General features: G+C 38.6%; 3 protein-coding genes across 6 annotated transcripts in view; 1 reads left to right on the forward strand and 2 right to left on the reverse strand.

Moving 5' to 3' along the window:
- Positions 1-9,797: 9,797 nt before the first annotated feature.
- Positions 9,798-14,725, reverse strand: ATP5MPL (ATP synthase membrane subunit 6.8PL). Of its 3 annotated transcripts, none has more exons than XM_010711970.3 (4): positions 14,659-14,725; positions 12,638-12,761; positions 10,856-10,876; positions 9,798-9,975 (listed from the first exon to the last, which is right to left on the reverse strand). In XM_010711970.3, the coding sequence occupies exons 2-4, from the start codon at positions 12,759-12,761 to the stop codon at positions 9,956-9,958; spliced, it is 165 nt and encodes a 54-aa protein (XP_010710272.1). In that variant the 5' UTR covers positions 14,659-14,725; the 3' UTR covers positions 9,798-9,955. The 3 variants fall into 3 exon arrangements, with proteins under 3 accessions (XP_010710272.1, XP_003206803.1, XP_010710271.1); XM_003206755.3 differs by lacking the exon at positions 14,659-14,725 and adding an exon at positions 14,112-14,215; XM_010711969.3 differs by lacking the exon at positions 14,659-14,725 and adding an exon at positions 13,966-14,098.
- Positions 14,662-24,518, forward strand: part of TDRD9 (tudor domain containing 9) — a 58,801-nt gene continuing 48,944 nt past the window's right edge. For both annotated transcript variants that reach the window (XM_003206746.3, XM_019615904.1), the window contains exon 1: positions 14,662-14,960. In XM_003206746.3, coding sequence (XP_003206794.3) covers positions 14,671-14,960 — 290 coding nt within the window. In that variant the 5' untranslated portion in view covers positions 14,662-14,670. The remainder of the gene's footprint in view (positions 14,961-24,518) is intronic.
- On the reverse strand, positions 17,704-20,710 carry RD3L (retinal degeneration 3 like). Its single transcript, XM_031553702.1, has 3 exons — positions 20,290-20,710; positions 19,419-19,724; positions 17,704-18,566 (listed from the first exon to the last, which is right to left on the reverse strand). The coding sequence occupies exons 2-3, from the start codon at positions 19,715-19,717 to the stop codon at positions 18,269-18,271; spliced, it is 597 nt and encodes a 198-aa protein (XP_031409562.1). The 5' UTR covers positions 19,718-19,724; positions 20,290-20,710; the 3' UTR covers positions 17,704-18,268.

Raw genomic sequence — 24,518 nt, forward strand, 5'->3', positions numbered from 1 at the left:
TGCCACCTCGCTCCGGGGCCGAAGGAGGGGGCATTGGCCCTGTGGGCGGAGCCTGCCCCCGCGTCTCGTTCTATAGAGGTGTAGCAGCGCGATGAAAGCTAACAGCTTGGGAGAAGTCGGGCTCAGCGCTAAGTCAACGCGGCACCATATGTCGGCACCGCAACACATGCGACGTAGATAAAATTCATATTGCTGCGAGTCTGAAAGCCTAATCGGAAAAATGCATCGCCCTGCCCGGTGATGCTTCCCCTGTTTCTGTAGATGGCCGCTTTCCAGTCTTTGTGACATTATTTGTCACCGATCTCAGCTAGGAGTGACAAAGATGCTCACCAGGCACGTTCTTGAGAGGACCTCAGGTTCTCTTTGTATAACCTTTAAGCTTAAGCACGACAATAGTGATAATAGTTGCGTATTGATCTCAAACATGAGCTTGTTCATTAGATTTAACCTGTTAATGTGAGTTCCTGTCACAGATGGCTGTAAATTACCTTAATACATACCTGCCTAAGGTTTCAGCGTGCATCCTTGTCAGTGAGGCTGCAGGGTTGAACTCTGTGATAGTCAAAGCTCCTCTTAAGAAATTAGTCCTACCGAAAAATCCTGCTGACATCACCAGATAATACTCTATCAATTTAAAATTGTTTTGCAAATATTATTTAGAGTGCTTCTAGCTGACAATCCCATCATTATCTGAGTTTCCTGCAAATTATGATTCTACCTCTTACAAGTCTTTAGAAATAGGTAAGACAATGATACTTCTGACATCGTAACTTTCTGAGCTACTCAGAATGATCCTGCAACAAAGCTGACATGAAATAAAATGGGCTGTAAGGCACTAATAATCTAGGCACTCATAATCTCAGAAAAATAATAAGAAAAAAAAAACACCAGAAAACACAGGTGAAAACATCATAATAGAGCCCCAGTATTACCATTCCATTCCTTTATGAAGAGTGATGGCAAAATGAAAACTGGGAGAGTATGGCACAGACAGTTGCCACTGGCAAGGCAGGCACTCCTCCATGCAATGTCTCCATTGCAGTAATGCCCTCTGGTATAACGCCTGTGTCAGCTTTTAAGACGCATTGCTTTTGGCAGGTGCAGGTTCAACCAATGCTGCAACCAGACAGACTGGATCATGTGGACTAGGAGGAAATGTCTTCAAAAGGTATAGGCCATACTGTATATAAAGTCTTTTCATACTCCCTATTTCTACTTCACTTGGCAAAAAACAAAACAAAACAAAACAAAAAACAACAACCAACAAACAACTACCAATCCAGCCCTCCCCATCTCCATTTTCCCATAGAAATGAGGAAGAAAAATTAACCAGTCTTTACAAATTGTAAGGCTTAAAACTGTACCTGTACCATGGTAAATTAATTACCATCTCTCTTGCAGAATGATCTTTCTGAGAATCACTATCAGCTGAATCTTCCGATTCCAACTTAAAATGTCTTTTATGTGCTTTGCTTACTGCAAACAGAAAAAAGTTCACTTGTAATCATGCACCATTGTTTTTCTTTCCATGCTTGGCCAAGGGGCCAATGATACCTACAAGTAAGTTGCCTGTTTTAGATAAGTGAGGTTATGTGAAAGCAGTGATGTTTTGGGGAATACCTTGGAAGATAAGGTTAAAAGAATGTGGAGTAGCCGTGGAAGCAGATAAATCCAGAGATACAGAATCCAAGTTACTTGCTTCACAATACGCAGTCTTTGAGAGAGACACTTTAATTCTGTGGCCTTTTTCTAAAGGAAAAGGTTTGCTCATTTGTTGATATAAATATTAAAACGTTATGCAAATAATTTTTACAGTCTGCTTGGCATCAAAAAAATAAAATTAAATAAAAACCAACCAGCCAACCAACCACAACAAAACCACCAGAGCAACACAACTTCATATTGAAGCCACTATAGCTCAACAGACATTTATTTTACTTGTAATCATTAAAAATGAAGAATTACTTACAGTGTGATTTGTTTTTGAGATTTAGGTTGAGATCTTGTTTAGCTAGAATTTGAAATTCGCTCCAAAATGTATCACCTATCATCTTATTATTTTGTGAATACACTTGAAATTAAAGGGTAGGCATAGAAAAATTATCAAAGTATGTTTTGTATTTAATGCAGATTTATCTTTAAAAAAGGTATATTAACAGTAGTTAATAAACTGGCTGGTCTTTTATGCGATCATGTGCAACATTCTCCCTAGGAGAAGAAGAGATTTCTAACAATACAGATGTACAGATGGGAGTCTGAACAACTAACGAGCTTTTTCACAACCACTCCTGACAAAACTTCTGTGTTGTTTTTTTTTTAAACTATCTAATGGCCAGGTTTGCAAATGAAGGTATTTTCAAGTTTTTAAAGCTGCCATGTCTGAACTTCCCCCACTTGTTTTTTATGCATAGACAAGAGGAGGAAAATGAACTTCCCGGCCTTGTTGGATCCAAGCTTTATTCAGTTTTGCATTTGTTTGGTTGAGATGCTTTTCTGGAACATAGGAAAATGTTTTCAGGCTTTGGAGGTGTCACAGGAATTTTAATTAATTTTAATTAATTTAAGACGACTTCTTCTCATGTGGTATTATTTTAAATAACCGGTACTTCTATTTATAGCCAGAAATAAACGTTCTCAGAGGTCAAATGTTTAAGGTGGGATACATCTCATCCAACTGAAACAATCTGGAAGTTAAGCATGTGGTCTAAATCCATCATCTAGGCTCCTTCTGTAAATAAACTGGGATGGAAGGGAAGGGAGACAGGCAGTTCTGCAGGCAATTAATTCCTTTCTGAGATACTCATCCCACTATCTAAATGTCTTTGAAGGTGCCTATCTCTCTATTGATTAAAGATGGAGCCTGGATGACTAACAGAGATTAGAGAGGATCCTAGATGGCTATAGTTAGGGTGGGTTTCCTCACAATTGGCAGAAGAAAATCTCAAGAAACAAGTATGAAGAGAGTGCTAGGGCTTTCTGTGTATGTGTATTACAAAATTTTTAATCTGTCCTTTCTAAATAGCTTAGTGGATTGCTTTATTACGTAACACAACACTCCTTTCCAAAAGTAGATTTTGGATTTGCTGTAAAGCAGGAGGAAGTGGCAATGAGTAGGCAAGCAAGTTTAGAAGCTGGGTTTTGGAGGTACTTCTAAGTTCCCAAGCAGCTACTTGCAGGTGCAGTGTGCTGTACCAGACGACATGGGTAGATTAAAATCTTTACAGAAATACTGCATATAGTGTGTATACTTAAAGAAAATCAATTTTAACTTGTTACTGTGGCCTCTAGTACCCTTTCATTCCAGAATAGAGCTGACTTCCTAAGGACGCAACAATGAGGAATTCACACTGAATGATTGTCATAAGCTGCCATGTTTGAATTCATACACAGCCAGTGCTTTCCAACCCCACCAAACCTGTTCAGAGATAAAGTGTAAATAATAACCTAAAGGAAACACTTTGATGTCTGTTTTGTATACAGTCTCTAAGACACGTGAATAGGAAAAAAATACTTTTTCATCCCTACCTTATAATATTCTAGTAATGCATGCTGGACCAGATGACTAATGTCCTATAGTTTCATGGCACAGTGCACACAATGCATCATTCTGAAAAGGAGTACAATAATTAAAACAGAAGTGAAGCCATATGATCTGTTTCTAGCAGAGCTGTGTGCACTCTGTGGGGATTTGAGTGCCTGATACATCATGTGTTTCAGCCCTGTATTTGGTGGATTAGAAATGTAATTTCTTTGAACAATAACATAAATTGTATGCTTAATCCAATACACATGATGCAAGAAGGTGTACTTAGTAGAGAATACTGTGGCCTCACTGGAAATATGTTCCCATACATTCTCATAAAATTCTTATACTAATAGGTATTGCTATTTTTTTATATTGTAGCTACAAAAGTTATAGCTGTATAAAACAGATTATGTGCCATCCTTTTTACAGATAGAAAATCCTCTGCTCCCCTGTAACTTATGATGAAGAAACCATTAAGAATATTAGAAGGAGTAGAGAAAGCAAAAAAAAAATCCTGGAAGAGGCTTTTAAGGTGATGCATATTTACAAAACTCTTTGTATTTTCCTCAGTATGGCCATGATGATTGGAAGCTTCCATGACTAAATGATGGGATATTAGTTGAAGTAATAATTGAAGAGGAGATAGTTAACAAATCAGTGCTTCAGTCGAGGTGTTACTTTGCTTTCCATGTATCACTTTCTAAAGTTTGAGAGAGAAAATGGATAGTACATGTCTTAAGAGAATCCATTTCATTTCTTCACCCTTTCTAATTTGTGTAGGTTTTGCTTTTCCAGGTAAGGTATTGCTATTCTAGTCCTGCAAACTTCAATGAGACAGCTTGCTTTTATTTTATTTCTAAGTGCCTGAATAATTCTGTTACTGCTCTAATCCTTGGGCAAAGTTTACTACAGTTCTTAGCTGGATAAACAGAACACCAGCTGAAAAGGGTAATGAACTGTACTGGCATCAGTGGAATCCTATTGATTAAGTGTAAAGCCCTAGAAATTGAGATAGTATAGAATGTGTCACCTGTACATGTTTACAATATATTTGATTTATTCAAAGATGTCATAATATGCAGTTGAACCTCATAAGATTTGAGAAAATGGACTTTAAAAGTTTATCTATTGCTTATGTCTCCAATTCAAAACCAGTATTTCTGTTCTGTAAAAATACAAGCTGTAGGACAAGGTAAAGCAACTTGAATCTTTTCACCTTTTTTTCCCATTGCTGTGTAAAAGTTCTGCAGAATTTTTTCTTGCCTTCTGCTTCTGTCTTCCTGGACACATTTGATTACGTTTGAATTGGTAACCTTCATTTAAAAGGAGGTATGATAGCATTAATAAGAACGCACAATCTGAAGCAAAGAAAATACAATTTTGGCAGGACTCTTTTTAGCTACAGAAATTAATTAAATCTAAGTATGCTAAAAGGTATTTGTTTCACTGTTTTCTGGAACAGACTCAGATCCATGACTGAAATAGTATGCCTCTAACACTTAGTTTACTGAAAGAAAGGCAACATTTTAACTGTAGCTAAGAAGTCTTGAGGTTCTAATTTGGACAAGAAGTATTGCTGAGTGCTGTTCTTGCCCACAGCAGGGGGGAGGAACTTGATGATCTTTAAGATCCCTTCCAATGTAAGCCATTCTATGACTGCTTTTTTCAAGCTGATACGCTGTATGGAATACAGTGACTTACAAAGGATTATAAGGTAAGGACTATAATTTCAGATACAGAAGAATTCAAAGAAAGCTATTTTTGTATACAAGTACATTAAATTCAAAGCTAACACTGGAATATATATACTGAAGGTAAGCATGGTGTTAATTAAAAAAAGGGAAATGCTTTTGGTTAAGAAAAAAAGAAAGCGTATACTTGCTAGTCTATCAGATGTCTGCTAACATTCTAATCATTTTATTAATTTCTTCCTCCCCTCCCCCCAGTAATATTCTGGTTGTGGTGACAGTTTAGTTGTTGCAATTTTGCTTGTTTATAAGCATTCCATATGAAATATCTCACAACAGTTCTACTGCATACCTCAATAATTCCCCCTTAATTGCAGCAATTCTTTAATATTTTCAAAAGTATGCTAAACACAACAGGTTAAAACAAGAAATGAGGACTACAACTGATACTGCAGGAGAAATCTGTGTAGGCAGAAGTCATCACAGATGGGATTCATTCAGTATACTGCTGTTAGTTCTACCACCCACAGAATCTCTCATTATCATTTTCTACCAAACACAGCTCTGTAGAAATCTCTCATCTGAAGCTGAAGTAACAGTGATGATATATGGATGCATAATAAGTAGTTAAAGGTCAAGTCAATTAAAAAAAAGTTGCTGAAAGCCGTAATTCAATTTCTTTTCATTTCATGGCTGTAATTCCTGATTTGAAGAAATAATACCAATCTTAACCTCTAATATGGAAAGCATTCCTTCTGCATGTACTGAGCATCAAGATGTTGTACAAGCGTTCTTTTGTTCCAACTCATAGTAGACATCTGAGAAAACAAGGTGCTCCAAAAGAAGGATGCAAAGTTCTGCCCCTTTGTTGAAGCACAAGCTGACATTCCTGATTTGTACACAGGGCGGATTCTGCATTCTTTTTATTGCTACTCCTCTTATTGCTGAGAGTGTTGACAGTGATGACAGTTCTTACAGGAGGCAGTACCTTGATCATGTGCATCGCTGGATGTGAGGAGGAAATGGCATTAAATTATTGTAAGGCACATGACTTAGGAGAGCTGGCAGAGTGAATGCACAGATACAAATTCTGAAAAAAAGAGCCTGCTGTGCTATAATACAACTTATAGAGTAGCCATGCTGTAAACAGCTGGAGATGGATCCAAATTAAAACAGAAAAAACCTATTTGCTTTATTTTAGAGAAAAATGCCTATAAAATCATTAAAGTTTGTCCAATCTGACTCACGAACAGTTGTATCAGCACAACAAAGAGAAACATGTCAGTGTGGTATAAGGATGGAAACTCCACAAGCTGCCTCAGCACTTACACTGTTAAACCACAGCCAAAGACATTACACTACTAGCAAAATTTAATTAAAATTTCTAAAGATTCCATGCTTTTGGTGGTCAGCTCATTTTGAGATAGAGGAGAGTAAATGTTTCCAAGTAGTTTGCCTGAAGCAGTGGAGAAGAATACAGGAACTTCTTGTTTATGAGTTCTTTGTAACTTACCAAATCTGACTCACGTGTCATTATAAAGAAAGTATTAGCTGCTAAATGTTAGTTGCTAAAGGTCATGGAATTAATAGCACAAAGAGCTTGCTGTTGAAGGTCTATCTTTTAATTTCTTCTTGTTATTCCCATTTACCAAATTGTTAACCACAAGAGAATGCCAAAGAGAATCTCCTATCTCACTACTCTTTCCTTCCTAGAAACTTCACAGACTTCCGTGAATGAAACAATAGATTTCAAATGCTGATTTCCTCATTTAGTTTCACTGCAGCCATCTGGTGGTGATGTCACATACAATCACCTGTGTCTAACAAGCACCCGAGAGTTCTTCCTTAGGGACTGAAAGTACAATGAGCACATACCAGCTCAGTATCAGGCTGTATTTATACTTCAGAGATTTGCTATCATGATTCAGATACATAGGAGACTATTTCAGCTGTTTTACTTGGTTTAGATCATTTCCTGCAACTTTACTCATCCTCCCCATTAACATGAATACACATTTGGGGCTTTTTCCAAGTTAACCATTAAAGAGGTTAAGTAGGCTGGGCCCCGTGACTAATGTTTTGTTGGCTATGACTGTATTTTGCTACTCTTCTAGAGTATTCCACAGTTCTTTATTAGCATGTAGGGGATACTCTGAGATTCTCAACTGTAAGTCAGGACTTTGGAATGTTCTAGCAATCTCAGAGCTCCATGAGAAAATGTGGCTTGGATTTGGCTTGGAGGCATGAATACAGTATTTTCATGGTACAAAAGACCATATCTTGCATTAGCATTTCATTATTAATTTAGCAGCCTAGTCCTGAGTTCTGATATTCTACACTTAATTAAAAAAACAAACAAACAAACAAACAGCGAAACTTTACGAAGGTGATGCTGCAGCAACTGAATGTTGTTTTTCAGCCTCTGTAAGAGTTGGTTCCACTAACACTGCAAAGGTAGTAAATAATTTTTGTCATTGTCAACACCTCATCAAAGGCAAATGAAATGTGCAACTGCTGAACTACTTCAAAAAGTATAAACATAATTCTTTCCTTTTAGAAATGTTAAATATAAAGATGCAACAGCCAAATAGATACAGCACGATCTGCCAAGGAGCAGAAATAATCATTTGCATAGAAAAAATGAGCAAGTTCAACAGCTGGGACTTGTCTGGATAGACCTTGCCTGGAACCTTCCTATTTTAGATTACCTTTAAGTCCTTAACAGTGATGCTCCTTTCACACCTCACAGTACATAAACAAGACTGTGAGGTGTGCTACAGCACTGAGGTGCAGACAGCATATCAATAGTAGGACACGTGTTAGGGGTGTGTTGGTTTCTGTTTTTGAGTCAAGTATCTGACTGTCAATTTCCTATTGTATCCTACTCACATAAATAAAATCTATTGAGGAACATATCAATTTTACTCCCTTGCCTTTTGCAGAGCAGGAATGTTCTGAAACAGTCAGAGAAACTCACAACAGAAACATAACAATGGAAGAACAAACTCAGACAGCATTATTTCAACACAATGTGTAGTTTCCACAATCCAGACACCAAGTCCCACATGTAGCTCCTTTCCCTATTAGGGAATCAAGTTACACATCAAGTTTTAGAGCTGAAGTGGGTAAAATTTCCCTACAAGTGCAATTAACTGCACTCCAGGGGCAGTTTTGCAAAAGCTCTTCTTGCTTTTCCATTAATGTTTAAGAGATCAAACATCACACCAGTGTGGCTCATTCCCAGTATGCTATGTTCTATAGCTAAGGTAAATCTTGAAATGATTCATGTTTTTTCCCTACCTTGTGTGCCTCAGCTCCCTAATTGAAAATTGCTAAAGCTGGTATGAAGTATGTGTAACATCTTAGGAACTAAGTCAGTGATCATAAATTTGCATCACAAATGCACATACACCTCCTTACCTGGCATAAATTTTCAATCTGAACCAGGTATTTACTATACCACAATTCTGACCCACCCTGTAATCACCACTGGCTAATATCTGTTTGTTTGAAGCTCCCTTTTTTTTTTTCCTACTTTTTATTTTCTGTTCCCCACTTCTGGAGGCTTTTGTATGTAAAGACATAAATACTAAGATCTCTCTACTCCTTTATTCTTCTGAAGTTAGAAAACAAAAAAAGGGTGGAAGCAGTGAAAACTCCCAAGAAAAAAAAAAAAAGGATCTGATGAGAATCAGTTTAAAAAGTACATCAAGGGAAGATATAAAACAAAGAAAACTACGGAAGACAGAAGAAAGGGTAAGAATGAATGAAAAAGTAACTCTCAGCTTTTCAAATCAAGTGAGCTATACCTGCTTTAAAACAGAAAAAACAAACAGGCCCAACATGAAAGTGACATAGTCCATGTCAGTATTAGTACCGAGCAGTTTTCAGAGGAATGCAATACACCAAACTAAAGCAGAAATATGAATTCCGAAGGAATTAAAGGCAACACAGTATTTGGAAAGTTTACCGTGTCATCATCAGCAAGGTTATCACGACCATTCAAGTGCAAAGTATTTAAGCTACTGTCAGGTATTACTATCAGTGAAATTGAAGCACAAAACCTTAAGCTGAAAGATTTAAGATGTTTTGGTGATGTAGTTAAAAAGATGTACGTAAGCATTTACTCATTAAAATCACCTAAGCCTCTTAATCTTCTCAAAAGCAGATTAGGCTAAATTTAAACAAAACATGACATAGAGCAAAATTTTGGTTTTATGCACTATGTGTCCTTGCTATGGACATTCAGTATGTACAGTGCGAAAAGTGATTTTCATGTGGTTTTTAGAGTCCCCAAAATACTGCACTGAAAGTTGACAAAAAGCTGGCAGTAACGTCCTCACTTGTGATGCAGTCTTAAATGATGTTTCTAAAGGAAATGGAGTACTTAAAGGTTACAGTTGAAAAAGATGCTCTTAAAAAATGGCATGATGCTTTTGTTAGAAATTTCAGCTAATTGTAAGAAAATGATTAGTCACAGAGATGTGGTTATTTTCAAAGTACTACTGAAAAAGCTTTATGTAAAAGAACTGTAGAAAACAAGACGGCGTTATTCTAGAAATTACATTTACAATAGACTCCAGTACACTTTATCCAACATGTTTAATTCCTTCTTGCTCAACATATTTATAAGCACAGCAGAGGGATCAGGTACAGTTTTAGAATTAACTTCTCTATGGTTGTAACTTGCTTCATTTACAGCAAAGATGAGCAAACACCAAATTCATTCTCCAAGAGATCTTTAATGATGGCCAGAAGACTCTGAAACAAAGACATGATTTAGACTGTTCAAACTGTATAGCAAATCAATTCAAGAACACAGTTCAGAACCCAAAATACACAAGTCTATCTAGATCTGAGTCTAAAAATTGGCAAGTTCAGCTGCTCTAACAAATAAATCAACCTCCCCAAATTAAACACACAAACTATACTAAGAATAAGAATCTTTTTCACATATTTTGAAGTGCTGTTACAGCAAACATCCACTCTTCCTCCGATTTGGATGGCTGCTGCTATTGGCTATTTCTAAATTCAAGTTCACTTGTGCTATTATCCTGAAGTCTACTGGACTGGAATTATTGTCACTAATTATACATGTAAAAATGTGACTAATTGTTGCATATATCCAACTGGGAGCAAACAAACATTCACAGAACAGAAAATTGCAGCAGCTCATGAAAAATTAAATTGTCAAATCAGAAGAAACTGACCTTAAGAATTTAAATGCTATTTTGTAGAAGGTATAAAAACCACAAATCGAAAATACAAGTTCAAAATTGCAATTTTTATGGCAGTTAAAATTTTAATAGGTACTCAGGAAATTCAGACCACTTAGAATTCCTATGAAATGGCCATCATTATCACTACTTAAAATAATATTCCTTACTCTTACCACCCTATCAAGACATACAACTTCCACTTTGCTCCTGAAAGCTATGCCAAGTAAAACTGAAAATGGAGGCAACATCTGGGCAGATTCACAAATGCTTTTAGGTTACAAAGCCTTCAAAACAACTGAAACTACATGTTTTGAGGCAGTCGTTAAACACCTACTAAATTGATTAAATAAAACCCAAACTTACGTAAAATTTTATGTTTACTGCACTACTTTAAAATAATACAAGTATTTGTTAATACTTACTATCCGCCACTGCTTTTTTGCCTAGAGAAAAAGAAAAACAAGCTGAACAATGAGTTTTTAAATAAAATTTCTTGTTTTGCAGATAAACTTCGATCAGGTTATACTACTCACTATTTGCTGACTGAGCATGAACAAAATTTAACAAATGTACATGATGTACTTTTCATGGTACATTTCTATAAACATTATATTGATTTTTAACTGTTTCCATCAACCAAGACTCCATGCATTTAGAATTTGTAGCCATCAAAATTCCTACTTGACTCCTAGCTCAAGAGAAACATGCAGAAAGGCAGCTTTACATATATGGACATTGTGTAAGTAGTACAAAACAGAGATGTGAACTGACTAGTTTGTCTTAAGATCTTATTTTATAATTAAAATAGCTTATTTTGTGTTCTAATTTTAATTGTTCTCCTGTAAGAGTGATTTATAGTGAACAGACAAAAATATATGGAAAACAATAATACTCATTTGAATTCTGAATAAGGCTATGACCAACCTGATCTACTGACCCTTGCGGATATTTTACAATTATATAAACAAATGTATTAAATACAAAACTGTACCTCAAATTGCAAGAAGGTATACAGGTATTAAAAGCTGTTTTCACTTGAAGATAACCCTTGTGTACAGTTCTCCCATATGAAGGTTTTGGCCCTCACACCCCACACCACTGCATCTCTAAAGCAGCATGACCTGAATCCAAACTTGAAACAGTTTTGCTTTAACTTCATTTCAAGCAGAATTCAAAAATTAAAGTATTGTTTTCTCTCCAGCTCAGCTTCTTCTATTTACTTATGCTTTTAAGTTTAGTGTTACCGTTTTGGATATACCACAAGTTTTTTGGACAGAGAAACATTAAGGTAAGGTCACTCAGCTATTCCCACAATGAAGGATTCCTTACCCCTATTAAGTTTGTCTACATTTTATAACATGACAGCTAGTAGAGAGGCAATTTTTTAGTATAGCTCAAGTTGAATAATAAGACCTTTAAGATACCATAATCTGTTGCCAACTTGCCCCCCTCAAATTCACTAGCTTTACATTAAATATTTTTTTCCTCTCAGAAAGTGATCCAGTATCATCAAATAAAATACAATTCAATGTTTGGAGATACAGCTCACATTTTGAGGCACATCAGCCCCAACTTACAGTACTTTAATATAGTTCATACGGGAACAGCTTCTCAAAATTGTAGTTTTTGCAGGTATTAAGCAAAAACTTTAAGCAAAAACTCTATGAAAACAAAAGAACGAAAAAAGGAATCTCAAAGAAAACTTAATCATAGTATCACAGAATCATAGAATGGCCTGGGTTGAAAAGACCCACAAAGATCATCTAGTTTCAACCCCCTGCTATGTGCAGGGTCGCCAACCACCAGACCAGGCTGCCCAGAGCCACATCCAGCCTGGCCTTGAATGCCTCCAGGGATGGGGCATCTAGTTCAAAACAGCCTTGCATTCATTCAGAAAAAAGCTAAAGGAGAAACCTCTGGCTACACATTGCAAGTTAGATGTGTTTTTAAAACGAGTATGTACATTATTTAATCTTCATAAGCAGATACAGTTACACCAGCATATGGTGATTTTGGTAGTGCAGCCTTCTACACTGAAGATGTCAAACTTTTACATTTTTTACAGTGAAAAATTGGCTTTAAGGAGAAGTGTTAGTTTCTTATTTGTTAGATATTTTCCAGGGACAGATTTTGAACTGTAAAAGACATTCTTATCTATATACCAGGGTTTTAACAGCTAACAGAGATTATAATGTTTAACTTACCACCGTATGAAATTCTGTAATAGGCATAAGCTGTTAATGATAGACCAACCCATATTTCTTGGTAAACAGTAGTGAAGTAGAGTTTCATGGCTCTCCATGATTTTGGAATCATATTTTGCACCATCTGAAAGTTACAAGAAGTACTCCAATGGTGAGTTGTGCAGTTACATATTTACCTACTATATGCATATATGCACTGTATGCTGTATACCTAACTCTTATACGCATGTTAAACACACACATTTTCACATACACACACCCCTATACCTCAGCAGCAGCAGCAGTCTAGGGGTTCAATTAAAACAAACAAACAAACATGAAGAAGTATTTATCCCAAAGCAAAGCACTGCAAATTCAGAATTAAGGTTACACCTTATGGACTAACACGCAGATACATGCCTGCTGATAAAAGGATTCAGAGATGAATTAACAGGATTTGCAGAGTAGCAATAGCTGGGCTCCTCTTTACCAGTGACTTGTTTCCTGAGTCTCTCAGGAGTAAAATCTTGATCCAGGCAATCTAGAGAGGCTCCTATCTTGCACTACACCAAATTAGTTTCCCTCCCTCACGTACCTTATGCCTCTCAACATCTTAACTTCTCCTCAAAATAGCAAAACACATGATAAGCTATTCATGATTTCATGATTTATTTATTATTATATTTTCATGATTTATCATGAAAATGTTACTTTTTAAATGTGCTCCAGCAGCAGGAAACCTATTGAAGTGTTTTCCTCCTCTGTACCCAGCTTTGTTCATAGAACCAGAGAATGGTCTGGGTTGAAAAGGACCTCAAAGATTACCTAGTTTAACTCTCCTGCCACATGAGGTTATCCAAATAATGGTTGTTATTCAAACCAAACCAGAAAGGTACTTAAGATACGTGTTAAAATAACACTTACTGCCATTCAACATCTTAGCACACATCTGCACCACTGCATAGAATTACTGCACATTCTATTGTTTTCTACCTTAAACACTTCGAGCACATCATCCAAATAATACAACCCATCAAACTCACCTGTATACTGATATGGACATTATATACTAACTCAGAGCCCCAGAATAGAAATCTTGGTACTTCTCTAAGAATAAAAGCATCTCTATGGAATTTAATGTCTCAATACAAATCCGTATTTCTCTTCACCAGTTTACGCGAACAGCTCAACGGCATCAATTACGGACGTATTTCCTGACAGTGCTGTGCTTTCACCACTGCTGCTGAGAACACCGAGACCCCCTCCTGCTTCCCAGAGAGTTCACTCAGGCTGAACGTGCCTTCCAATCCACATTCCTCGCCCTCCCCCCAGCACCGCGGCCCGCTCACCCCTCGCAGCGGGTACACGCCGCCCTCCCGCGGTCCCTTCTACACAAGGAACAACGGCCGCCAACCCACAAAGGCTGCTCCCCAGCCTCTTCCCCGAGACAACCCGAGCGATGGCACTACTAGCCCAGGCCTGATCCGCAACCCACCGCTAGGCCGGGAGAGCTCGGCTGCCACCGAAGGTCACGGAACGGGGACGGCCTCCGCTACAGCCGCGGGGGATGCCGGGAAGGGACGCACCAACGAGCGAAGATCGCGAGCCTGAGAGGCGGCGGCGGCGCACAGCGCCCCCTGCGCCTCTGGAAGACCAGAGCACCAGCGCGGCCAGCTCTCGGTCAGCCTCAGGTGTTCGAGGGCCGTGCTGCAATGCTCAAAGAACTGATTGCACTGAAAAAAATCCATGCTTAGGCTCACAGCGCGCCGTGTCCCAGCCTGTTCGCACTCTGCACTGCCCAAGCATGGAGCACGCACCGAGACAATACTGGGAAGGGCCGTCACGGCTCCTGACACCTGGGGGCAGCCTGTCAGGGTAGCTTCACGTGGGCTGAAGCTACGTGCCTGTGGGCTATTTTCTCATCTGAGAGGAACGATAGATCGATCGGGATCCCAGAACGCCTTTCGGCTATTATCCCAGGACAAACTCACCGCACCCCGGGGCGCGCTTACGAACCTCACGAGCCCCAACCCCGAACTTACCACGCCACAAACATGGCGGCGCCCTCCCCTCAACGGGTCACGTGCCGTGGGCGGGGCTTTCCTAGCGCGGGAAGAGAGCGCGGTGAGGGGATTCGAGCGTACGCGCGTGTGCTGTGCGGTGCGAGGCGTCAGCCTGCTGTTGCCGTCATGCTGCGGAGTCTCACCGTCGAGCAGGTGAACGAGTGGTTCACCATTGGCAAAGATGTGACTGCCGTTGAGTTCTTAGGTGGTCGTGCGCAGGCTGCAGCCTCGCGTGGTTCATCTTGTCTCCCCAGCCCATTTGCCGTGCAGGAGTCATTGAGGTGAGTGCGGTTGCTGCCCTTCAGCTCTCAGCCTGCTAGCGGGGTGTGGGGCTGTGTGTGGAGTGCTTCTCCTCTATGTGTGCGTTTTTATACGTGTTTAGTGATATATGTGTGCTGTTGCAAAACAACCTCTGTAGGAAGGCCTCTTTTGGTAGGTGGGTTTTGTTTCCATGTGCGTTTCTATTTTACACTTCTGGGATTGTGCTCAGGGAGTTTGGGCATCGTTTGAGGAATCCTGATGAGTTGTACGCTCAAATGGAAGCACTTGGATTTGTGTTTGTTGGCTTCTTGAAGGTTTTGGAAGGCTGAAAGCAAAAAACTTTCTCTTACCTTGTTGAGGTTGCTTGTGCTGTAATAGTTATTTCAACGTTTCCTTCAGGACTTGTTAAAATTAAAGGCAAAATGATTGATGTTAAAGATGCTTGTTATTTATACAGTTTCAAGCCTCTTATATAACTGATGGTTGTTAAAATTATTTCCAAGTTCTTCTTTCTCTAAATTGACATGCAAGAGCATGTAGGATTTATACCCAATCAATCATGGAAATAAGAAGTGTGTTATAATAATTACAGTGCTGTGTAATACAAAATAATACTTAACAAAAGCTTTATGAAATACTTTTGCTGATTGAGTGTAAAGGTTTTGTGCCTTAAGAAGATATATAAAATGTTCTTTTTGGTTACTAGTGATGCTTCATCTTCTGAGGCTAAGTTTATCACGTTGTCTGGACTGCCTCTAGAATAACAATATTAGCAGTTGAGCTTCTTAAGAAGAAATAATATTTATCAGAGATCGTGGTTAGAGTTTTTATCCTTAAATAGCTCGTTAATTAACTTCTTAATTCCTCTGATTGCATTTAACTGAATGAAATGAAATGACCCTTAAATCTTTGTTCTTACCAAAACAATTGTGGTTCAGATTAAAATACTTAAAAAGCTTAAGCATGGAAAAAGATCATTATTCTCTCTTTGATTTCTTGCATGTTGTAGGTGTAGCATTTGCTGAGTTAGTTTTTTTTTTCTTTTATAGCTACTTTCTTTGGCTAAAAACATAGCAAGCTGTTCTGCCTGACACCTGTGCAGGTGGGAGGCTTGCTGCCCTTTGAAGTTGCTGTCACTCACCCTTCTGTGCCAGTGGAATGATGTGTGCCAGCTGCATGTGGTACCAAAAATACCAGTTCTTACCCTGTCTTCACTCTTTCTATGCTTTTCTTTTTTTCTAAGTAAAGAATACATTGCACTTTGAAAATATTCTGTAAGGTTACCTCCCATGTTTGTATTTGAAGGAAAAAGAAATGAAGGAAGGTCTCAGAGAAAGGCATTTTCTCAGGCTTTGTATAATATTTTTTCTACCTATGCCCTCTCTACTTCCCAGTTTAGTTTTTTCCTTTCAGTTTCCATTCCAAATGTTGATAGAACTGGTTAAATAGCCTAGTATCAGTAAAGTGTATACAGAAGTATGTAAGCCTTTTTGTGCTTTTCCTTTTCATTATACATGGAATTACTGAATTAGTTGTGATGCCTAGATATTTTAATTATTACTCATAGACTGCCTTTTAGCATATGTTTCAGTTGATGGTCCTTATTTCTGAAATTGAATGACTTCATTTGAATTATGGAATCATTGAGGGTCCCTTCCAACTCAAAAGGCCATCCAGTCCACCCCCATGCAGTGAACAGGGACACCCACAGCTCCATCAGGTGCTCAGAGCCCCATCCAGCCTGACTTTGGCTGTCTCCAGGGATATCCTGCACCTCTCTGGGCAATCTGTTCCAGTGCCTCTCCGCACTTACTGTGAAAAAACTTCTTCCTTATCTGCCCCTGTTTAGTTTGAAACCTTTTCTCTTATCCTATCACAACAGAGTCTCCTAAAGAGGCTTCTTTAGCTGAAGCTTCTTAAAAAAAAATAAATTGATTTATAACCTGTTGTAGTTTTATACCTTTTATAAAAAATACATGCAATTTGTTTTACTGAGCTGACGTTACATTATAAGTAAATTCTGTGTTGGGTGAAAGATGCAAGTGGAGCAGAAGGGAAGTATCTTTGAGTTGCATGTTACCAGATTGAAGAACTCTGAATGAACCTTGTCTTCAGTATGCTTGAAAACGATATCATATGAAGCGTTTTTTTCTCTGAGATTGCAAAATAGTTCTCTTTGTGAATTAAGAAATTGAGAGACTTGAGAATTAAGAATTGAGAAATTAAGAAATGGGAGACTTGCCTGTTATTACGATGTGGCAGACTGATGGAGAGGAAATCTGCAGATGGAGAGTTTAAATAAAAGGTGTGTAAAAGTTTGTTTCCTATGGTGATGGGAGCCTGATGGGAAATGCAGCACATGGCTATGGTGTATGTTTTCTCTGATTTTTCTGCTTTAATTGCCTGCTCTGACCATAACTGCTATGTGCCCAATCAGTGCTTTTAAACTTTGTTAGGAACTCAGTCATAGATGATAGCAACTGAAAAATGGCAAGTTTCTGAAAATTTAAAATGCTCACTTCTTGCTTTCGAAGTGATTTGTTGACATTCTTGCTACTCTAGAAAGTACTGTGACTTACCAAAATGCTGAAGTTTAGCACCTGGTTTTCAAGGTAGCTTCAAACAACGGAGAAAGTGGAACCTTTTGAAATGAAATTATGTAAGAATTTCTTAGGAGATAGAGAGCTAATTGTGAAAAGTATTTAAATATCCAAAGCTTACATTTAGTTGTTGGATTTCACAGTATTTCATCGTGTGCAGTGCAGAGTTCAGACAAATGAAGAAACTGTTTATGCAGTGAAATGTTATTTTATGTTGCTTTTGCTTTAGGACTTACTCTTGAAATTGAGAAATAAATATTCAGCTCCGAAAGGTACTTATCCATTTAATATAACATCAAATATACTTAAGAAATCTTACATTGTATAAATTCCCCATAGAGCTTAGAAGCTACGTGGTAAATACAGCAGTTGTTGTCTAACAGTTTGTGGAGTGGTGCTATTCCAAAATACAGAAAGCAGTCTTTTCTTGTTTATGATTCTATACCTACAGATATGCCAAAGATAAAACGCTTGTTTTATTAGCAGCATCTACGTTTCTGGTTAAAAGGTTCCTTCAAACACAGTAGCTTCAAGGAATGTCCAAGGTAAGAGGAGAGAGTTCATACTACGAGTTTATATAATGCGTACTAGCTGTAATCAAGGATTTTAGTTTCTGAACTCATAAGGTAAAAAGGGAACGTCACATTTCTTATTGCTATGTTTCTGGATGGCAATCACAGTGAAGGAAGGCAGACAGCTACAAGCTTTTGAAAGCAACACAGAGGAACTTAACTTGATGGGTAGTAGTATGGTAGATTCCAGATCCTATCAGAGAAAGTGGGAAACATGCTTTGTGTGTTTTTGTCGACATAACTTGAAACTGTAGGGATTTCCTCTTTCTCCGATCTGTTAGAACTGTCTCCACGCAGGCTGAAATGTTCAGAGCAATTTGTATTCCACACGTTTACCAGTTGCTCTTGTTGGTTTTCTCTCTCAATGGTAGTAAGAAAATCTTTTAAAACTTGCTTGAATATGTAGACTATTTCCCAAGGCAAAACATCATTCTCTGCCAAAACTTCACGAAATCTAGAAACAAACAAGCATTGAAATCTAATCACTGATGCTGACAATGCCCCTGTTTCCTTGCTAATCTAATGAGGAGAGGGAAAGGGGGAGGAAATGACCGTGCTCTTATGTCAGCTATTCTTTGCTGCCACATTTCCCCACATACCTCCCCGAGAAGATTGTAGAGGAAAAGAGCTCTAACAATACATTGGAGGCAATCCAGCTATTTTGAGGATTGTTGTTATTCAGTATTCTTTTGTTTTCCTTCGCCATCTGGGTAACTTGATTTAAACTGACTTTGCCCTTAGGTATATTCTGGGCTTTAAAAGGCACATAGGATTCTTCTGTCATTTCTGTGCGCCCCTAGAAAGTGTATTTAAATATAAGCATAGGAGAGAATTTTTCATGATAATCCTTTTTTTTTTTTTTCCTTTTGCCCCAGAATGGAATTCTGTTTAGCGCTGATTTTTCTAGTGTTACAGGCTTCAAGTATTTTGTACAGCGAGGCTTAACATTAATTTGATTTTTTGATTCTTGGCTGCAATTTAATAAATGGGGTTGAAGAGTGGAGAATTTAAAGTATTGAGTAGTCATATATCCTACGCGTGCAAAACTTCCTTTGTTTAAGATTAGACTGGGAGAATCCTGATGTATAAAAACAAAAACAAAAAAACAAAATCAACCTTCATGTATGATATAATAAAGCACAGGTGTAATCTCTAACACACATATAAAGATATACTCAGATTGCTGCCCATTCCTAAATTGGAAAGATCACAGCCATATATAAGCTTGGATTAGGCAGAAGAAATAACTTATTTAAAACTTACTTGAAATTAACTACTGCAAGTAAGAGGAATAGGAAATGGTTACCTGCTGAGAACAGTTCCAGTCTGGCAGGGTTGGATTTGGGAGCACAGAACTTCGAGCTGCCGCTGCTCAGTAGCTGGAATCGTTGCTTGAGGATTTTGGTAGCTCTTCAACCAGTTGTAATCCATGCCAGTTTTCTGGACTTTTTGCTCGTTTTCTATCTCTTGTACTAACCTTTCACGCTCCTTCAGGTGCCATTTCAATTCCCTCAGCAAGGTTTTTGTAACTAGTTCTGATCCAGGATACCTTGAGGGTTTGTAGGAATCGTTTTTTGGCCATTTCATCCAGCCAAAAAACGGCATCTTTAAGCTGTGAGGGGGAAAGAAAAAGAAACTTTGCTTATTTCTGTTAGGCAGGTAGCATTTATGCCTGTAGACTTCTATTTCAGCAGGTGAGTGTTTAATGGAAACTTTGTTCCTCATACTAAAATACTTTGCAGCAGAATAGGAAAAGAGCCACTATCACCAAACCGGTATCACATCTGACAAGGCTCACATTTTATAGCATTTCTCAATGTTTTCAATTTTCTGAATTAACACTTATGAATCTGAAGCTTACAGCATTTGAAACTGCATATTTATCATCTTGAAATCACTTAACTTTCTTTTTATGGATAGTATAGGTGATATTTATAAGCAAAATTAAAAATTTGAGGTAATGCTTACGTGTTAAGTGAAAGAAAATAAATAGTTCAGTGCTGTAACTTGGCACCTATCCTGTTCTTTAAAACTTCTGTATCACTTTTTATTTTAAGCAAATTCTTGTTTATATAACTTCTGGAAGCAGATCTAGTGGAATAGATTTATAAGCTGCAGCTTGTTACAAACCATGCGGACAGAAGAACACAAATTTGAATAAAAATAAAATGAATTACCTTTGCAGTTGTCTGAACAGTGTTGTGGCAGGTGAGTTTGCTTGAAGGTCTCTTACTGTAGCATTTCCTGTTCCCGGGCTGTGATGGAAGAAAACAGGGTTTTTTCTTTTTTTATTCACTCTAACTGTGCTTAAAATGTCTTTCTGTAGTGCATATGACAGCTTAAGTTTTTTTTGCTTTTAAGGTTCTTTTTCATCCTTTGTACCCAAAAGCAGTAGTAATCCATTTAACCTAACATGGTCTTCCTAATACTTCTGCAAAGTCCATTAAGGTTTCCTACCTTTGATTTGTGTTCTGCCGGTGGCAGCAATTCAAAAAAAGATGGTCACAACTTCAAATGCTTGTTGCTAAAGCCATCCAAAGGTATTGCTGGCAGTGAGATGAATAATGATTGTCTGAAGCAACTGCAGACGTGCTTCTAGCTAAAGTTAAGGCTGTCGTATGATGTGATGCTTGGCTGTGCATAGCTGTAGGTCACAGTTTAGAGCTGTATTTTTATGCCTGTAGAGTGCTAAAAATAACTATGTTGCTTTTATCATCAAACTAAACTTCCAGGCCCTTGAGATGCTGGAAGACTTTTCTCCCATTGGGAAAGGAGGGTCAGACTGTTCTACTGTCACTTTTAAACAGCTAAGAATAGTCTTTCTCTGGTAAAGATCACCTAAAGCCTTTGCTAACGGAGTGTTGATGGAAGAGAGCTATTTGACAGTTGCTCAGGATTTTCTTGCTATATTAAATACTTTCTCCGGCTGAATTTCATCTATTTCGTGCTACTGCACTTCTTGATTACTGTGCATAGCATAGCTGTTAGCATTTTTAATTAACATCTCAAATGTGTTCAAAGAAGCCAGTCTGTAACACCTACGGTGTGCCATGAAGGACGCATTAATCTAATTAAAGGAATAAAATGATAAAGAAATGCAAATTGAAGTCAAACTGCTGTAAAAAGCCCGGAATTTTGAGTCTTACCATGGACTTTGCTTCTGTCTCAACTGGCTGTCAGTTGCCTTTTCTCTCTTTCCTTGATGAGTTTTTTGAGCATATCCATTTCTAAGGCTCATTTTCAGGGATGGCATCGCACACGCTAAAGGTCGCTGAAGCAGCCATTTTCCGTTCCAGTTATCTGGTCTCTTCCTATTAATTTTAAAAGGTGGACACACTAAGTGCCTTCTCTTCTGCTCTTTCTCGTTATAGTGTCTGTCTTTGCTCCTGTAAGTATTTTTTGTTCCTACTTTTTTGCCTCCACTGGTGTGTTGAGCTGTTGAAGGAACAAGGCTTCTGTAAATTTGTTCTAGATGTCATGCAACATAAAGGATGACGTGTAGGGCTGTTATTAAAACTGATACCACTTATACATTGAAAAAATTCAAATGTCAGTATTAATCCTCTTCAACTGGAAGGTTTTCACATTGCATTGTATGTGGTACTATGAAAAAGGAAGGAAGCTAGGTTTATGATGACAGAACTGTCCTGACAGATTTTCAGACGAAATTAAAATGTTCTTTGCCACCTCCTTTACAGCACAGTTGTCATGTCACTGCTTACTTTCCAATTGGATACAGTGGGGGGGGGGAGGGGAAACAACTGCTGCATGGCATAAAACCTCTAAAAATTAAGGACACATACTGAAAAGTGTGGAAGTGAATTAAATGAGAAAACTACAACAGGCTTTTTTTGTTTTCGGTTGTGTCATAAAGCATTGAGTGCCAGGATACTGAGAATGATGCTTTCCTTTCCACTGGAAGGGGAGCAGTTAATTGTATTGCTTCTAGTTCTGTGCATGTTTGAGATCTGCCTTCAGGAAGAGATGAATGCTTGTGTGAGTTTGACATTGGGAACTGGAAGGTGAAGGAGAGCAATAGTTTTGCAGTGCTGTATTGGGATTAGAGTTTTGACTTCCACAGATAGCAGGGCTTTGATGAGGATCACGGTTAGTAGTTGCAGTTGTTACGACGTAGCCTGGGGGAAGAAGCCTGTATTTTGATTCCTCTCATTAATTGCTAGGCGATTTTATAATAAAATTACAAATGGTATGAGGTTGTTACTGTATACTTGTGGCAGTCTTGAGTAAACTCAGGGATTCTGTGTTTTTTGAAAGCAATTGAGGGACATAAGGTTCTGAATCTCTTCTCTTTGTTTTCATTTCCCTTTTCTGAATCTTTCTCTGCTGGTGTTAGTGTCTAAAACCATATAGTACTCGAATGAGACCATAATGTTATTTATATAGTGATGAGTAACTTTTCATCTTTAAAGAACCTTAAGTTCCTCTGCCACTGTAGCAGAACAGTTCTCTATAGAAGTATCAGTTAGTAAATGAATCCTAATGATTTGTGTGTATAATATAAAATGTCAATTGATGAGTATTTTCCGTTTTATTTTCATTTAACATCCAGAGTGTACTTTGTTGTCTGAACTTTCTAGGCAAGGGATGTAATGGATTTGAAAGCGTGTTTCTACTTTTTGTCTTGTCGGCTTCCTGCTATCAAATAAATGTATTCCAAAACCTTAATACATCTCTTTCCTGCTGTACTTTCTCTACACCCAACTTCAGTTAATTAGGAGGTTTGCATCAAAGAGTTAATACTTCTTGAACTATCTGGGCAATTTTTATTCTATCCTGTGCTTTCCAGAATCTTCAGAAACTAAATAAACTCACTTCTTTAGCATGGTAAACTTGGATATTTAGGTGGTGTGTGGCTAATTAAGTTCTAAGTTCTTATTATGAGGTTTCAATGCTCCTGCAGTGAGTGATTATGCAGAAGACAGTCTTGCTGCAAACTAATATTCTGCTCAGGGCTCCAGCCAGCCAGCCCTGAGGATGGGTGGGAGCCCCAGGGATGGGGCACCCACAGCTCCTGGGCAGCCTGTTGCATTTTGTGATAGGCTGATGTTTCATATTATATAGGAAGGTCACCAATGCTAACAGTCACCTGAGAAAAGTGATCTGTAGTCAGCAGACAGGATGGTGTGCTTCCATTTGTAAGCACTGTCCCACTATTTGGATTTAATAATAAACTTTTGCAGAGTGTTTTTCTTTTGGTATGACGGAGCAACTCATTGGAGCCATTTCAGGCTGCAGACAGACAGTGTGTCTGCCTCCTCAGACAGCACTGGAATGCTTACACTTATTAACAGCTGTGAACAAAACTTGCCACAAGCCTACGTAAGAGGCCTATTGATAACGTTCCTCGTTTTGTCCTTTGCTGTGACAGCTACCAACAGTAATAATTCACTTTTTAGAATGTTAACTGAGTTATTTGCCATCGCTGCATTCCTATTCATGTGATGAATAAGACCAGGACGTGCTTAAAGCTGCTCTCTTCCAGTTGTACTTTGTGTAACATTAGAGTCCTCAGTGCTGGTGTTCCATCACCATTAGGCAGGGGAATTGCAGGTGTCATTTGGTAATGGAGGTGATCCTGCATTTGCTACTGATCTTAGTGGGGCAGCAAAGACGGTGAGCAGTCTAGAGGGCTAAGGGTATGAGAAGCAGAGGAGGTCACTGGGTTTGCTCAGAGCAGAGGAGCTGAGGGGAGGCCTTATGGCACAGGGAGCAGAGGAGCAGTGCTGTGCTCTGCTCTCTGAGACAGCGACAGGGCCCGAGGGAATGGCATGGAGCTGTGTCAGGGGAAGGGCAGCTGGGGGTGAGGGAAAGGCCCCAGGAGGTGGAGGGCATGGAGCAGCCTGCCCAGGGCAGTGGGTATGGCCCTGAGCTGCTGGATTTTAGAGCGTCTGGCCATGCTCTCAGACATAGGGTTTGGATTTTGGGTAGTACTCTGTTTTGGATTAGATGATCCTTGTGGCTCATCTTAACTTGTAATCCATAACTACGACAACTGAACTACAGTGAATTTACAAAACTATCACGCCCTGAGCAGTCAGGGCGGTATTGCTGTGCAGCTTGTCACCATGTGCTCTGGATGCAAGTTGCCCCTTCTGAACAGCCCTACTTGAGCTTTCTCTGTGGAGAGGAGCTTGTAGAACTCATCTGAGGGAGAACCCAATTCTCTGAAGCCTGACAGTTTGTCCTCGTCTTCTGACTAGCAGAAGATCTTAGTTCTGTAGTGACGATAAATTTCAGGACTGAGGTGTTTTTTTTTTTTTCTTCCTGTAGTTAGTGGTTGTTACTCTTCTTGATTTTGACTGTGTATGAAGTGGGAGACAGAAGTTCTCACCGAGCTTTTAGCTTAATATAGTGCAAATATTTCTTGAAATATGAAGGTCAAAGT

This window comes from Meleagris gallopavo, chromosome 5, assembly GCF_000146605.3.
Source record: "Meleagris gallopavo isolate NT-WF06-2002-E0010 breed Aviagen turkey brand Nicholas breeding stock chromosome 5, Turkey_5.1, whole genome shotgun sequence".
NCBI lineage: Eukaryota > Metazoa > Chordata > Aves > Galliformes > Phasianidae > Meleagris > Meleagris gallopavo.